Here is a 17,500-nt window from a genome sequence, read left to right as displayed (position 1 = left end):
GGACGAGGTTCTGGCGAGGGGGGGGGGGAGAGCGCCGCGCCCTCCCGCCGCCGCAGCGCCCTCTGTGCGCGAGTGAAGTGAAGGGGCAAGCCAGGGTCGTGTGGCCGCCTGATGGGGTGGCGTCACTGAGGGCCGCGGTGCCACAGTGCCAGCGAGAGCCACGCTGTTTACAGAGCCTCCTTTCGCCTCCAGGTGCCGCCATGGGACCTCTCTACGTCACGTTCGTGTGCGTGGCACTGGCGTCCCTCGTCGCCGGGGTGCCCGTGGGGATCCCGCTCCCTCGCTCCTCCAGCGCCGACCCCTACGCCCACCACCCACACAACGAAATCGCCCCTGACAATGCCGCCCCCACGCCCGCGCCCTCGACGACGCCCGCGCCAAGGGTCGGCTCTACCCTGCACGCCGTAAGTCCTCTCATCCCTCCCTGTCTGTGATGTCATCGTGTAATTCATGATATAAGCTAAATAAAGTCATGTCCTCTTAGTATTTTCCTCTGTCTTTTGTCTCTCATGTATCCATATTTATCCCATCTCGCATTTTTTTTGCGTTTTTTTCCCGTCTCATCTCGTCCCATATTTCTGCTTGTCTGTTCCCCTCTCTCCGCCCGCAGCCTGACCGCCTATTTACTGCCCTCCGCATCTGTTTTTCTTTCGCTCTTTCTCCTTATCTCCCTTTCACTACGCTCTAATTTCATTTTCTTCTTTATATCTGTTTTTTTCCTCATCTTTCGTACGTCTCTTAGTCTCTGTCCTTTTTTTCGTCATTTGTCCCTAGCTCTTTGGTCTCTTTCTCTCTCCTTCTCCCTCTCATATCTTCTTCCGTTCCTCCTTCCCTCTCTCTCTCTCTCCTTCTCCCTCCGTCCCTCCTTCCTTCTCTCCCTCCCTCTCTTTCTACCCTTCCTTCCCTCTCCTTCTGTCCTTCCTTTCCTCTCTCCCTCCTCTTCTGTCCCTCTTCTTCCTTCCCTCTCCCTCTCCTTCTGCCCCTCCTTCCCTCTCTCCTTCTAAATCCCTATGTCTCCCTCTCCCTCCGTCCCACCTTCCCTCCCTACTCTCCCTCTTCCTTTCCCTCTCCTTCTGTCCTTCCTTCCTTCCTCCCTCCCCATCTCTCCTCTCCTTTCTGCCCTTCCTTCCCTCTCTCCCTCCTCTTCCATCCCTCCTTCCGTCTCTCCATCCCTCCTTCCCTCTCCCCCTCTCCCTCCGTCCCACCCTCTCTCTCTTCTTCCTTTCCCTCTCCCTCTCCCTCCTCCCTCCCCATCTCCCTCACAATACCCCTCCCTCCCTTCTCCCTCGACTCGACATTTATCCCCCTTTTTTTCCCTAATCTCTCGCAGGTGAAGTTCATGCAGAAGTTCGGGTACATTCCCCAAGGCGACGAGGAGGCCGACTTCCTCTTCTCGCCCCAGGCTCTCGAGGAGTCGATCAAACGCATGCAGAAGTTCGGCAGCATCCCGCAGACCGGAGTGATCGACAACGCTACGATCGAGGTCAGTCTTGAGAGGGGTGGGGGGGGAGGGGGAGGGAGGGGGTGGGGTGGAATGGGGTGGGGGTGGGGGGCGGTTCTTGGCGCTGGAGTGATCGACAACGCTACGATCGAGGTCAGTCTTGGGGTGGGGGTGGGGTGGGGTGGAGTGGAGGGGGGTGGGGGGCGGTTCTTGGCGCTGGAGTGATCGACAACGCTACGATCGAGGTCAGTCTTGAAGGGGGTGGAGGGGGTGGGGGTGGGGTGGAGTGGGGACTTCTTAGGGCTGTGTGACCTCCTTGGCGGTTTCGCGTGACCCCTTTCTCTTTCTTTCTCTCTCTCTCTTTTTGCCTCGGTCTCTTTCTTTCTTTCTCTCTTTGCTTCGGTCTCTTTCTCTTTCTTTCTCTCTTTGCTTCGGTCTCTTTCTCTCTCTTTTTTTTTGTCTGTCCATATTGGAGAGACAGAAACGCTTTCTCCTTTCTCTCTATCTCCCTTTCTCGCGCTCTTTCTCTTTCTCTCTATCTATTTACCTCCCTTTCTCTCTCTGCTTCGGTCTCTTTCTCTCCACTCTCTCTCTCTATCATTTTTCTCTGGTGTCAGTTTATATTAAAAAAAGAAAATTCTTTACAACTTGCCTGCGATGTTGATTAGGGAAAAACAACAACGATAATGGTGAAAATGCGTTGACGACATTGCGTAAAACTTGCAGGATTGAGAAACGTAATTTATGCAATGGCGATGCAGATTGATCAAGACACGGAGAGTGATGCGTAAAGACCAATTATTATTATTATTTATTACCATTTGATTCGTGTTTTTTTCCCGTTTTTTGATCATTCGTAATCTTCGATATTATTTTTATAATTCGTAATCTTCGATATTAAGATGGAAATTTGAATGCTTTATTTTTTTCTCTGTCTATTTCTTCTATTTTCTTAACATTGTTTTAATTCGTGTTTTCGATTGATTCGTAATATTTGATATGAAGGCGGAGTTTTAACTGTCTGATTAAGAAAAAAAAATACTTTCTGAGTTGTCTATCTGTTCAAATAAAGCGATATATTTAATAAACGTTTTAAAAAATATTCTTATTGTTCTAAAATACTTCCCATCCACGTTCCATCAACTGCGGCCATAATCAATAGATAGATAGATAGATACGAAAGGGAAGGACAGAGATCGACACACAACACACACACTCACTCAACACACACACACACACACACACATTCACACTCACTCAATCCTCAATCACTCACTCACTCACACACACACACACACACACACACACACACACACACACACACACACACACACACACACACACACACACACACACACACACTCACTCAATCTCACACACACACACACACACAGACACACCGATAGACCATCTGATAGCTCGATAGATACAAGAAGACACAAGAGAGAGGCCACTAACTCGCGGTCCCTGCATCATATCTCGTGCTTTTTAACGGTCGTCTGTGCAAAGCCTTCCCCTGTTATCTGCAGCATCGAGTTTCTAATCAAATAAACATCTGATCGTGAAATAACCATCTCATGTTGCTTTATGAGGGTCATGCGAGGCGCGAGAGGAACTGTCAAGCTTGATCCCTTATGAGGCAACATGCCAAAAAAGGAGGAGGCGAGTGAATAATGACATTGGAGTGAATGTCAGGAGTGAAGAGGGAGAGGGAGAGGGAGAGAGAATGTCAAGAGTGAAGAGTGAAGAGTGAAAGAAAGAAAGAGAGAGAGAGAGAGAGAGAGAGAGAGAGAGAGAGAGAGAGAGAGAGAGAGAGAGAGAGAGAGAGAAAAAGAGAGAGAGAGAAAGAGAAAGAGAAAGAGAGAGGGAGGGAGGGAGGGAGAGAGAGAGAGAGAGAGAGAGAGAGAGAGAGAGAGAGAGAGAGAGAGAGAGAGAGAGAGAGAGAGAGAGAGAGAGAGAAAGAGAGAAAGAGAGAAAGAGAGAAAGAGAGAGAGAGAGAGAGAGAGAGAGAGAGAGAGAGAGAGAGAGAGAGAGAGAGAGAGAGAGAGAGAGAGAGAGAGAATGTGAAGAGTGAAGAGAGAAAAAAGAGAGAGAGAGAGAGAGAGAGAGAGAGAGAGAGAGAGAGAGAGAGAGAGAGAGAGAGAGAGAGAGAGAGAGAGAGAGAGAGAGAGAGAGAGAGAAACATTTTAAAAAATGCAAGGAAAGTAAACATGTCAGTTAAAACGAAGAGGATATTTTTTGTGAGATTTGAGATAAAAAAGAGAGGGAGAGAAATGAAAATAGTGATGATATGTAATGACCAATATTGCAAGTTTCAATTCGTTCAATTGAATCACGGGGTAAATATCTGAATCTTAGACAAATCTGTTTAAAAGAGAGTGAGAAGGATAGAGAGAATGATAGAATACAATGAAGAAATTGCAAGACTCAATTTGTTCAATTGAATCACTGGGTAAATGTTTACGAATTGAAACTTAAAGTAAAGAATATTTTGTGCATTTTTCTTTATTTAAAGAGAGTGAGAGATATACAAAGAATGATAGAATACAACAAAGAAATTGCAATTTTCTATTTGTTCACAGTTTGCTCCGTTGAATCTCGAGGTAAATATTTACGAATTAGAGTCCTCGTCTCAACCGCTTCTCTCCTCTCTCCTCCTCTCACAGCTGATGCAGACTCCCCGCTGTGGCGTTCCTGACGTCGACGCAGAAGATATTGTAAAGCTGCGACGCCCCAAACGTTATATTGTCGGCTCCGAAGGTTGGAAGAAGAGAGAACTCACCTATTTGTAAGTTGAGTTTTTGACTAGTTGGCAACTGTTTGATGGATAGTTGCGTGTTAGTATTTTTTTAAAAGTAATCGATCATGAATAATAATGTTTTGAACTGTGGATTTGAATATTTGAAAAATGGGTAAAATTTGCGAGTATTTCGTCGAAGAGTTCAATTACAACTAGGTATTCGGGCCATTAGAGAAAGCAATTAAAACCAACATTCCAAATATGTGTTTTGACCGCGCGTCGTTTCATACTCCAAATGGCCCGTAATGGTGTAAACAACACAAACACGTGTTCCCTCCGCCCCCCTCTCCCCAAGTTTACACGCCTCCCTACCCCCATTCCCTCTCCTTCTCCCCCTTCCCTCTCCTTCTCCCCCTTCTTCTTCTCCTCCTCCTTCTTCTTCTTCTTCTTCTTCTTCTTCTTCCTCCTCCTTCTCCCCCTTGTGACCCTCCTCCAAGTTCTTCTTCTATTCCTCCTTCTTCTTCGCCCCCCCAAAAAAAAAAGAAAATTAAACACCTCCTCCTTCCTCCCTCCCTCGTGGTTCTCCCCGAAGTTTAAACGCTTCCTCACCCCCCCCCCCACCTTACCCCTTTCCTTCTCCTCCTTCTTTCGTGTTCCCCTCAAGTTTAGGTACCTCCTTCCCCCTCCATCCCTCCTTCCTTCCCCCGCCCCCCGCATTCCCCGCAAAGTTAACCACCTCCTTCCTCCCCTTCCTCCCACTGCATTCCCCTCAAGTTTAAACACCCCTCCTCCCCTTCCTCCCCCCTTTCTCTCCAAGTTAAACCACCTCCTTCCCACCCCACAACCTTCCTCCCCCCCGTATTCCCCTCAAGTTTAGATACCCCCTCCCTCCTCCCCGTATTCCCCCGAAAGTCCTCCTCCCTTCATCCCTCCACCAAACCCCCCTCCCTCTCTTCCTCCATCCTCCCCCTCCCCCACTTCTTCCACCCACCATCCCTCCCTCCCTCCAACTAAATCTAACCACACTTCCTCCCACCTCTACCCACCCTCCCCCCACCCTCTCTTCATCCACCTCCCACCCTCCCTCCCTCCCTCCCACTCCCTCCACCTCCCGCTCCTCCCACCCAAATCTAACCACCCTCCCCCTCTTCCTCTCCTCGCCCTCCGCAGCCTCGCCAACTGGACTCCGCAACTCTACTCCAAGGAGAACGTGCAGAAGGAACTCCGTCGCGCCTTCGATGCCTGGAGCACCTACTCCCACCTCGACTTCAAGGAGGTCGAGGCTCCCGATGCAGATATCGTCATTTTCTTCGCGACGTATAACCACCATGACGGGTAAGTGGGCGATAAGTGATGATAAATGAGAGAGAGAGAGAGGGGGGGGGAGGAAGGGAGGGAGGGAGAGAGAGAGAGAGGGAGGGAGGGAGGGAGGAGGAGGGAGGGAGGAGGGAGGAGAGAGAGAGAGGGAGAGAGAGAGAGGGAGAGAGAGAGAGGGAGAGAGAGAGAGGGAGAGAGAGAGAGGGAGAGAGAGAGAGGGAGAGAGAGAGAGGGAGAGAGAGAGAGGAAGGAGAGAGAGAGGGAGAGAGAGAGAGGGAGAGAGAGAGAGGGAGAGAGAGAGAGGGAGAGAGAGAGAGGAGAGAGAGAGAGGGAGAGAGAGAGAGGAGAGAGAGAGAGGGAGAGAGAGAGAGGGAGAGAGAGAGAGAGGGAGAGAGAGAGAGGGAGAGAGAGAGAGAGGGAGAGAGAGAGAGGGAGAGAGAGAGAGGGAGAGAGAGAGAGGGAGAGAGAGAGAGGGAGAGAGAGAGAGGAGAGAGAGAGGAGGAGAGAGAGGAGGGAGAGAGAGAGGAGAGAGAGAGAGAGGGAGAGAGAGAGAGAGAGAGAGAGAGAGGGAGAGAGAGAGAGAGAGAGAGAGAGAGAGAGGAGAGGAGGAGGGAGGGAGGGAGGGAGAGAGAGAGAGAGAGAGAGAGAGAGAGAGAGAGAGAGAGAGAGAGAGAGAGAGAGAATAGAACTAGTTAGAGAGAGAGAGAACGAGAGTTAAATGATAACTAGTTGAATAAATGAAAGTGAGAGAACGTGAGACAAAAGAGTTAAATGATAACTAGTTAGATAACAAATGAGAGAGAAAAAAGAGGATAACTATTTAAATAGCAAATGAGAGAGAGAGAACGAGAGAGAAAAAAGTTAAATGATAACAAGTTCAATAAGAAATGAAAGAGAGAGAGAACGAGAGAGTAAAAAAAACGTTAAATAATAACTAGCCAAATAACATATGAGGTAGAGTACGAGTATCTCTATCTATCTACAGCATATTTATATCTGACTATATTTTTCTCTAGTATATCTCTATCTATCTATCTGTCTCCAGTATATATCTATCTATCTCCAGTATATCTATATCTAACTATCTATCTCCAGTATATCTCTGTCTAACGATCTTTCTATCTCCAGTATATCTATCTATTTATAGTATATCTATATCTGTCTCTAGTAAATCTCTATTTATCCCCAGTATATCTATCTATGTGTAGTATATCTCTATCTATCTCCAGCATATCTATAACTGACTCTATCTTTCTCTAGTATATTTCTATCCATCTAATATATTTCTCTAGTATATATCTATCTAATATCTATCTCCAGCATATCTCTATCTATCTCCAGTACATCCATATCTATCTACCTATCCATCTCCAGTATACCTATCTCTATATCTATCTATCTATCTATCTACCTACTATCTGATATCTTTCTCTAGTATCTATCTATCTATCTATTTATCTCCAGTACATCCATATCTATCTATCTATCCATCTCCAGTATGCCTATCTCCATATCTATCTATCTATCTATCTACCTACTATCTAATATCTTTCTCTAATATCTATCTATTTATCTCCAGTACATCCATATCTACCTATCCATCTCCAGTATACCTATCTCTATATCTATCTATCTATCTATCTATCTATCTACCTACTATCTAATATCTTTCTCTAGTATCTATCTATCTATCTATTTATCTCCAGTATCTATCTATCTATCTATTTATCTCTCTATCTCTCTCTCTCTCTATCTATCTATCTATCTACCTGCCTTATAACCCTATCTATCTATCTATCTATCTATCTATCTACCTGCCTTATAACCCTCCCCCGCCCCCTCCCTCCCCCCCAGGTACTCCTTCGACGGCCCGAGCGGTATCCTCGCCCACGCTTACTTCCCGTACGAGTTCGGTCACTACGGGGGCGACGTCCACTTCGACGAGAGCGAGAAGTGGACCATCAAGCCGAAGGACGAGTATGATGGTGAGTTGGAAGTTGTTTTTGTATGTGTGTGTGTGTGATTTTTTTTTTTTTTTTTTTTTTTTTTTTGGCTTTGATTTTTTGGGGCTCTGATTTTTTTTTTGTTTGTTTAATTTTATTTTTTGCTTTGATTTTTTTTTTTTTTTTTGAGAGGTGAGGGGTGGAGTAGGGAGGTGGTGGTGGGAGAAGAAAGAAATGTAAATATATATATATATATATATATATATATATATATATATATATATATATATATATATATATATATTTTTATTTCTCTCTCTTTTTGACTGTGAGTTTTGTGGGTTTTTACTCTTTTTTTCGTTTTTAGGTAGTTTTATTTTATCATAATGAAAAAGGCTCCCCCTGAACTTTCTAAATTTTCGAGTCCCTTAATCTGGGTACTTTTATTTTATTTATTTATTCTTTCGTCGGCTCCTTTTAAAAGATTTGTTCAGCCTATTTGTTTTACTTCCATTTCCTGTCCTTTTATTTATTTTTTCTTTTACTTAATTTCGTCAATAGGATCTCGAAGGCCTCTTCCTCAATTCACCCCTTAGGTCTTCGAATAAAAGAAAGGGGGGGGGGGGGGGGGAGGGTGGTGACTTTGATGGAAATGGTCCTTTTTTGAGTAGGAGGAGGGAGGGGAGAGGGTTGGGAGGGAGGGGAGGGAGAGGGGAGGAGTTGGGATGGAGGGAGAGGGAGAGGGTGGGAGGGATTGGGGGAGAGGAGAGAGGGGGAGAGGGAGAGGAGAGAAAAGCTTGAGGGGGAAAGGGAGGGGATTGGGGTGGGGAAGAGGAGGGTGAGGGGGGAGAGGGAAAGGGAGGGGAAAGGGAAGGGGAATAGGGGAAATGGAAAGGGGAAGGGGGAGAGGGAGGGGGAAGAAGAAGAAGAAGAAGAAGAAAAAAAAGAGGGAGAGGAGCAGGAGGAGGAGATGGGGAAGGAAGAACAAAAGGAAGAAGTGGAGGAGGAGGTGGAGATGGAGGATGAGGTGGTGGTGGAGGAGGAGGAAAACGAGGAGGAAGAGTAGGAGCAGAAGGAAGAGGGGGGGGGGGGCGGGACAGAGACCATTAAGAGCCTATTGGATTGAATTGAATTTAGGAAGGAATTCGGCCTCACTTATCGAATGATCAACAGTTCTCAATAAAGAAGGAGGAGGGAGAGAGGGAGAGAGAGAGAAAGGAAAAAGAGAGAGAGAGAGAGAGAGCGAGAAAGGGCGACAGAGAGAGAGAGAGAGAGAGAGAGAGAGAGAGAGAGAGAGAGAGAGAGAGAGAGAGAGAGAGAGAGAAAAAAAGAATGGTAAAGAGCGAGAGAGAAAGAGAGAGAGAGAGAGAGAGAGAGAGAGAGAGAGAGAGAGAGAGAGAGAGAGAGAGAGAGAGAGAGGAGAGAGAGAGAGAGAGGTAGATAGAGATAGAAATATATATATATATATATATATATATATATATATATATATATATATATATATATATATATAAAGAGAGATATTGACAGAGATAGAGTTAGAGACAGAGAGAGAGAGAGAGAGAGAGTGACCATCTATAACTAATCAATATCAGTTAATAGTCATTATGAATTAAACCAATTTCACTTTTTGCTGTAGAGTGGCCTTCCATAACTAATTATCAATTAATAACCTTTACGAATTAATAAATAATAACAAATAAACCAATTAAGGTCCCAAAAAACTAATATTTACCCTCCCTCCCCTTATTTTTTGTAGTTATGGCCATCCATAACTAATTATGAAATAATAATAATTGTTAAATTAACCAGTAAACCCCATGATCATTGTGAATTAAACTAATTAAACCCAAAAAGCTAATAACCCTCCTTTCCACCCATTTTTTATAATTTTATTTTATTTTATTATTATTATTTTTTTACAGATTTGGACTTCTTCACTGAGGCCATCAGTAACTAATATTAATAATCATTATGAATTCAACCAATTCCTCTTTATTTTCTACTATGTCATTAATACCAATTAATATTTATGAATTTCCTTTTTTCTACAATGACCGTCCATAACCAAATGATAATCATTATTAATAACTAATTAATAATCATTATTAATAACTAATTAATAATCATTATTAATAACTAATTAATAATCATTATTAATAACCAATTAATAACCAATTAATAATGATTATTGATAACCAATTAATAATCATTATTGATAACCAATTAATAATCATTATTGATAACCAATTGATAATCTTTATGAATTTAACCAATTTCCTTTTTTTCTAGTGTCCAACCATAACTCATTAATACCAATTAATAATCATTATGCATTAAATAAATTTCCTTTTTTCTACAATGTCCGTCCATAACCAATTAATAATCATTGTTGATAACCAATTAATAATCATTATGAATCTAACCAATTTCAATTTTTTTTCTACAATGTCCGTCCATAACCAATTAATTATCATCATTGATAACCAATAAATAATCATTTTGAATTCAACCAATTTTTTTTTTCTACAATATCCAATCCTTAACTCCTTAATCCATTTACTTCTAAATTTTATCATTGCCAATTAATAATCCTCCTCAATTCAACCAATTTCCTTTTTTTCTACAATATCCAATCCTTAACTCCTTAATCCATTTACTTCCATTTTATCATTGCCAATTAATAATCCTCCTCAATTCAACCAATTTCCCTATTTTTCCTTCTCTCTTACAGGCTTGGACTTCTTCACCGTCGCTGTACACGAAATTGGCCACTCGCTTGGACTCGCCCATTCACCCGTTGCGGACTCGATAATGTTCCCTTACTACAAGGGCTACACACCGCACTTCTCCCTTGCTTATGATGACGTCATGGCTATGTGGGAACTCTATAGTAAGTTGCTGTTTTTTTTTGTTTTTTTTTTTTGGGGGGGTGTTGGTTGTTGTTGTTATTGTTGTATGTGTTATTGTTATTGGTCATTATGTTGTTTTTTTGTTGTTAGTTATTGTTGTTATTGGTCATTTCTATTGTTTTTGTTATTGTTATTGTCACTTTTGTTATCAGTATTATTGTGTTTATTATTTATTATTGGTATTACTGTTATCGCTGGTCATATATTTGTTATTATTGTTATTATTATTATTGTTATCATTATTGTTATTATCATAAGTACTGTGATTATTATTTTTCAAATTATTACTGTCATTATTGTTGTTATTATCATCATTAATACTATTACTATTATCATACTATTATTATTGTTAATAGTATTGCTATTATGATTGATAATGATAAAAATATCATGATTATTGAGATGACGATGATGATGATAATATTGATGATGATGATGATGATGATGATGATGATGATGATGATGATGATGATAATGATAATGATAATGATAATGATAATGATAATGATAATGATAATGATAATGATAATGATAATGATAATGATAATGATAATGATAATGATGATAATGATAATGATAATGATAATGATAATGATAATGATAATAATGATGATGATGATGATGTTGACGACGATGATTATTTTGATTATTGTCATCTAAGTTCTGGTTACACATGATAAAATATACCCAGATTCGTTTTACAGACCTAGGCCGACCACAGATATATTGCAATTGGAGAAATACATCAGTGACATTTTGATAACGCATTTAGAAGTTTTATTCATTTGATTAATTGACCTCAGGGTATATAGCCATTATCCCTGGGCATACATCATTGTCGGACAGGCTTGTTGTATCGCAGTAGTTAAAAGTAAATATTATATAGTTCATGGGAAACAGATTACAGTTTCATAAATTTAAATCGAGGTTTATTTCGGTTTGAAGTTGCAGGAAATTTTGTGTATATATCAAAATCGTACGTTTTAAATGCACTTGCCGTAATTCTTTTTATCATTGTGTTGTCTCGATTTAAGATTTCACAGAAAATGTGTATTTTCCAGGACATAACAAAATTGAAATTAAAATGTGGTCTTATGAAAAGGAGAAAAAAAATTTGCATAAGGTTATTCGAAATATATAATCTAATCTTTATATATGTATAGATAGGTAGGTATAAAGATAGAAAAAACAGATAGATAGAGAGATAGGTCGATATAGAGAGTAGATAAATAGACAGATAAAGAGATAGGTCGATATAAAGAGAAGAGAAAGAGACAGAGAGAGAAATTGATATAGAGAGTAGATAAATAGACAGATAGAGAGATAGGACGATATAGAGAGAAGAGAAAGAGACAGAGATAAATTGATATAGAGAGTAGACAGACAGAAAGATAGATAAGTCGATATAGAGAGTAGATAAAGAGACAGAAAGATAGGTCGATATAGAGAGTAGATAAAGAGACAGATAGAGAGATAAGTCGATATAGAGAGTAGATAAAGAGACAGAGAGATAGGTCGATATAGAGAGTAGATAAAGAGACAGAAAGATAGGTCGATATAGAGAGTAGATAAACAGATAGAGATATAAGTCGATATACAGTAAATAAACAGACAGGTAGAGAGAGAGAGAGGGAGAGAATGAAAATAAGATAGACACACCATCTTAAGAAAACCAAGGTGTTTAACAAGGTCGTTTCCTCCGGCAGTTAAGAGGAAGTTGGACGGGGACGACGAGTACTTCAACAGGACGACCACCACAACGACCACCACCCCCTCCCCCCCTACGACGGACGAAGACCAGCAATCAGACGAAGCAAGTGATGGTGATGACGGCGGTAAGGCTGGTGGTGATGATCATGGTGATGGTGGTGATGATGATGGTGTGATTAGTGAAGCTGATGATGATGATACTACTAATACCGAGGCTGGTGATGATGGTGGTAGCGATTATGATGATGATGATGATGATGATGATGAACACGTCCGTTATCACGGCGATTCCGAGACGGTAGACGAGCATATAAAGCGCGTCGGAGGTGGCAATGATGACCTTCCCAACTTACCTGCTCTTCCTCCAGAGGGAGATGACGTGCACAGGCGGGACGGGGACCGGAAGAAGGCCGACGAGGAGGACTTTTACGAGCAAGACCGCAAGAGACGCGAAGAGGAGGAGAGACGCAGGGATGAGGAGAGGAAGAGGCGCAGGGAGGATGAAGAGGAGAGGAGGCGCTGGGAGGAGGAAGTCAGGAGGAAGGAGGATGAGGCGAGGAGGAGGGAGGAGGAGGAGCGATGGAGGTGGGAGAACGGGGTGGACGAGGCCCTCCCGACGACGGAGAAGCCCCCGCCGCCTGTCCCCAGCCTGTGCGACGGGGACTTCGACTCCATGGCGGTCCTCAGGCAGGAACTCTTCATCTTCAAGGACACAGTAAGTCGCGCGCAGGACTTCCGCTTGCTCTCGGGACGTCATTTTTTGAGTTCAGGAGAATCTTTCCCTCGAGTTCGAGTTCCCAGCACTCGGGAAGTCCTTTTTTTTTTTTAGTGTTCAGGGGAATCTGTTTTGCCTCGAGTTCTATCAGATTGGATAAAAAAAAAAAAAAAAAAAAAAATCTGCCAGCACTCGGGAAGTCATTTTTTTGAGTTCAGGAGAATCTGTTTCCCTCGAGTTCTATCAGATTGGATAAAAAAAAAAAAAAAAAGAAATTTGCCAGCACTCGGGAAGTCCTTTTTTGAGTTTAGGAGAATCTGTTTCCCTCGAGTTCTATCAGATTGGATAAAAAAAAAAAAAAAAAAAAAATCTGCCAGCACTCGGGAAGTCATTTTTTTGAGTTCAGGGGAATCTGTTTCCCTCGAGTTCTATCAGATTGGATAAAAAAAAAAAAAAAAATCTGCCAGCACTCGGGAAGTCCTTTTTTTTTGAGTTCAGATGAATCTGTTTCCCTCGAGTTCTATCAGATTGGATAAAAAAAATGTTCTGTCGTATTAATGAAAGAGCATGGAAATACTCTGTACACAAACCGTATATATACTTCTTTTGTGTAAATTGCACATATACTTTTGTGTAAATTGTACATATACTTCTTTTGTGTAAAGGGGAAAATACACTTTTTCCTTTAAAACAATGGGACAAGCATTACACGCAGCCAACACAAGTCACTTTCCACAAACGAGTAACAAGCTCGTGTCCCTCATATCAATAGACCATAGAAAGTAATAAAATGATATCCCATTATATCCGTAGTATCTTCAAAAGCTTTATCAATTAACATGATAATAATCATAAGGATGACAGACGTAGGATAGAGTATAGCCTCGTCCTATACGTGAACTGCCACCTCCCTCCAAGTGTTAGGAATAGCTGGGTCTCTATTCGCTCGCGGTATAAATAGTGGATTAGTACCTTGGCAGCTTTATCCTACTGGGCTCTTATACACGTCTTTGTTTTTGATCATGTTATTATCTTTGTTATTATGATGGTTATTTTTGTTGTTGTGATTATTATCATATAGTATTAGTATTGTCATTGTTGTGGCTGTTATTATTATTATTATTATTATTATTATTATTATTATTATTATTAGAAATTTGATTATTTGATTGTTATTATTATGTTATTGTTATTATTACCATTATTATTATTATTATTACTAATATTATTACTGTTATCAACATTATTATTATCATTATTACACAAATTAGGGGATGAAGAACAAATATACCTCTTTATTTCATCATTACTTTTCCAACGTTAATACAAGCCCTATCAAACCCCCACCCCCCCTCTACACATATACCCCCCAACTGACCTCCATCACCCCCCCTACCTGCCCCTACCCCCTCCCCCCACCCTCCCCATACTCCCACACCCCCTTCCCCCTACCTGCCCCTTCCCCCTCCCCCCTACCTGCCCCTTCCCCCTCCCTCCTACCTGCCCCTCCCCCACCTGCCCCTTCCCCCTCCATACTACCTACCCCACACCCTCCTACCTGCCCCTTACCCCCTCCCTCCCTACCTGCCCCTTCCCCCTCCCTCCTACCTACCTCTTCCCCCTCCCCATACTCCCAACCCCCCTAACCCCCCACTAACCCCCTCTTTCTCCTCTTCTTACCCCCTCACAGTATATATGGCGATACGACGAGCGAGGACGTCTACGGGACAGCTACCCGTCTCTGGTCCACAACCTATTCTCTGGCCTTCCGAAATACCTGAAGAAGGTGGACGCAGCGTACGAGAGACCCTCCGATGGCAACATTCTCTTCTTTATCGGTGCGTTTTTTTTTTTTTTTTTTTTTGGGGGGGGGGATTGTTTGTATGTATGTTTGTATGTGCATGTGTGTGCGTGTGTGTGTGTGTGTGTGTGTGTGTGTGTGTGTGTGTGTGTGTGTGTGTGTGTGTGTGTGTGTGTGTGTGTATGTGTGCATGTGCGCGTGTATATATGTGTGTGTATGTGTGCATGTGCGTATATATGAGTACGTGTGCGTATATATGCGTATATGTGTTTGTTTATCTATCGAAATGCATGTCCACACAACATGGGTGACAGAGGACAAATCACGATCACAGTCAATATAATTAAATCCAAATTATGCATTCCAATTAGGCCGCCGGTGCAATGAGACGAAACAGATTAATAGATTCAAAGCAAATCTCTTGAATATTTTTTTTTTACGATTATAATTAACACTTAATTAAGGAGATAATGATTGAAATTGACGATATAGGAAGACTTCCGCGATCGTAATTGAGAGTTAATTAAGGTGGTAATGAATGAATTTTGACATTTTTTTTTACCTTTCTTGACCTCGGATGAAAGTAAAGGGGATAATGAATTAGATTTTTGACCTCCCTTGACCTCGAAGGAAAGAAAAGGAGAGAAAGAATTAGATTTTTGACCTTTCATGACCTCGCAGGAAAATAAATTCGATAATTAATAAATTAGATTTTTAACCTCTCTTGACCTCGCAGGAAATTAATAAAATTGATTTTTGACTTCCCTTGACCACGCAGGAAAGAAAAGGAGATAACGAATTAGATTTTTGACCTCTCATGACCTCGCAGGAAAGCAAAGATAACAGACGAATTAAATGTTTGACCTCGCAGGAAAGCAAAGATTATAAATGAATTATTTTTTTACCTCTCTTGACCTCGCAGGAAAATAAAGATAACAAACGAATTAATTTTTTTGACCTCTCTTGACCTCGCAGGAAAGTAAACATAAATGAATTAATTTTTTTGACCTCTCTTGACCTCGCAAGAAAGTAAGCATAAACGAATTAAAGGTTTGACCTCTCTTGACCTCGCAGGAAAATAAAGATAAACGAATTAGATTTTTTAAACCCTTGACCTCGCAAGAAAGTAAAGATAAACGAATTAATTTTTTGACCTCTCTTGACCTCGCAAGAAAGTAAGCATAAACTAATTAAATTTTTTGACCTCTTTTGATCTTGCAAGAAAATAAAGATAACAAACGAATTAATTTTTTTGGCCTCTCTTGACCTCGCAGGAAAATAAACACAAACAAATTATTTTTTTGACCTCACTTGCCCTCGCAGGAAAATAAAGATAGACGAATGAAATGTCTGACCTCTCTTGACCTCGCAGGAAAGAAAAGGAGATAACGAATTAAATGTTTGACCTCTCTTGACCTCGCAGGAAATAAACGAATTTATTTTTTGACCTCTCTTGACCTCGCAGGAAAGTAAACATAAACGAATTAAATTTTTTGACCTCTCTTGACCTCGCAAGAAAGTAAACATAAACGAATTAAATGTTTGACCTCTCTTGACCTCGCAGGAAAATAAAGATAAACGAATTAATTTTTTTGACCTCGCAGGAAAGTAAACATAAACGAATTAAATTTTTTGACGCTTGACCTCGCAGGAAAGTAAAGATAACAAACGAATTAATTTTTTTAAACCCTTGACCTCGTAAGAAAGTAAAGATAAACGAATTAAATGTTTGACCTCTCTTGACCTCGCAGGAAAATAAACATAAACGAATTAAATTTTAAAACCCTTGACCTCGCAAGAAAGTAAATATAAACGAATTAAATGTTTGACCTCTCTTGACCTCGCAGGAAAATAAAGATAACAAACGAATTAAATGTTTGACCTCTCTTGACCTCGCAAAAAAGTAAACATAAACTAATTAATTTTTTTGACCTCTCTTGACCTCGCAGGAAAGTACTACTACGTCCACAACGGAGACAGGCTGGTGGAGGGGTCGCCGCTCCCCCTCACGACCTTGGGCCTGCCGGAGCGACTCACCAAGATCGACGCCGCTTTCTATTGGCCGCGGGCGAAGAGGACCTACTTCTTCAAGTGAGTGTTGGTCTTGTTTTTTTAATAAAAGATTATTTCGATTTTTTTTTTTTTTTTTTTTTTTGGTTTTGATTGTTTTTCGTTTTTTTTTTTTTTTTTTTTTTACTTTTTTTGGTTTTATTTTTTTTCAATGATTTTTTTCTTTCTTTCTTTTCTTTTTTTTCTTTTTTTTTCTTTCTTTTCTTTTTTTCTTTTTTTTCTTTCTTTTCTTTTTTTTATTTTTTTTACTTTTTATTTGTGTTTTTCTTTCTTGTCATTTTTTTCTGGTTTTAGTTTTTTTTTTCATTCCTTTTTAAATTTTTATTTGTATTTTTCTTTCTTTTCATTTTTTCTGGTTTTAGTTTTTATATATATATATATATATTTACTTTTTATTTGTATTTCTCAAATAAATTCTATCTTACTCACCCTTTACTCGCCCATTCACAAAAAATCCCCATCTTACTCACCTTTACACACCCATTCACAAAAAATCCCCATTTTACTCACCCTTTACTCGCCCATTCACAAAAATTCCCATTTTACTAACCCTTTACTCGCCCATTCACAAAAATTCCCATTTTACTAACCCTTTACTCGCCCATTCACAAAAAAATCCAGTCTTACCCTATACTCGCCCATTCAGCCCCCCCCCCAAAAAAAAAAAGATCCCATCTTACTCGCCTATTCACAAAAAAATCCAATCTTACCCTTTACTCGCCCATTCACACACACAAAAAAAAATCCCATCTTACTCGCCCATTCACAAAAAAATCCAATCTTACCTTTCACTCGCCCATTGACCCCGCAGCCGCCACGAATACTACCGATACAACGAGAAGACGCAGGCC

General features: G+C 41.0%; 1 protein-coding gene across 2 annotated transcripts in view; it reads left to right on the top strand.

The window, feature by feature from the left end:
- LOC113808646 (matrix metalloproteinase-2) overlaps nt 1–17,500 on the top strand; it is a 38,224-nt gene that overhangs the window by 18,359 nt on the left and 2,365 nt on the right. The window contains exons 2-12 of one of the 2 annotated variants that reach the window (XM_070120557.1): nt 193–404; nt 1,331–1,483; nt 4,108–4,229; nt 5,352–5,516; nt 7,353–7,483; nt 10,176–10,334; nt 12,060–12,188; nt 12,432–12,778; nt 14,469–14,616; nt 16,529–16,670; nt 17,461–17,500. The exon at nt 17,461–17,500 is cut by the window's right edge and continues 82 nt beyond it. In XM_070120557.1, coding sequence (XP_069976658.1) covers nt 201–404; nt 1,331–1,483; nt 4,108–4,229; nt 5,352–5,516; nt 7,353–7,483; nt 10,176–10,334; nt 12,060–12,188; nt 12,432–12,778; nt 14,469–14,616; nt 16,529–16,670; nt 17,461–17,500 — 1,740 coding nt within the window. In that variant the 5' untranslated portion in view covers nt 193–200. Of the gene's footprint in view, nt 405–1,330; nt 1,484–4,107; nt 4,230–5,351; nt 5,517–7,352; nt 7,484–10,175; nt 10,335–12,059; nt 12,189–12,431; nt 12,779–14,468; nt 14,617–16,528; nt 16,671–17,460 lie in introns of both variants that reach the window. The other variant, XM_070120558.1, reaches the window with a different exon arrangement.

Source organism: Penaeus vannamei, chromosome 4, assembly GCF_042767895.1.
Source record: "Penaeus vannamei isolate JL-2024 chromosome 4, ASM4276789v1, whole genome shotgun sequence".
NCBI classification, from domain to species: domain Eukaryota; kingdom Metazoa; phylum Arthropoda; class Malacostraca; order Decapoda; family Penaeidae; genus Penaeus; species Penaeus vannamei.
Note: the sequence above shows the minus strand (reverse complement) of the source record. Positions and strands in the feature narration are given on the sequence as shown.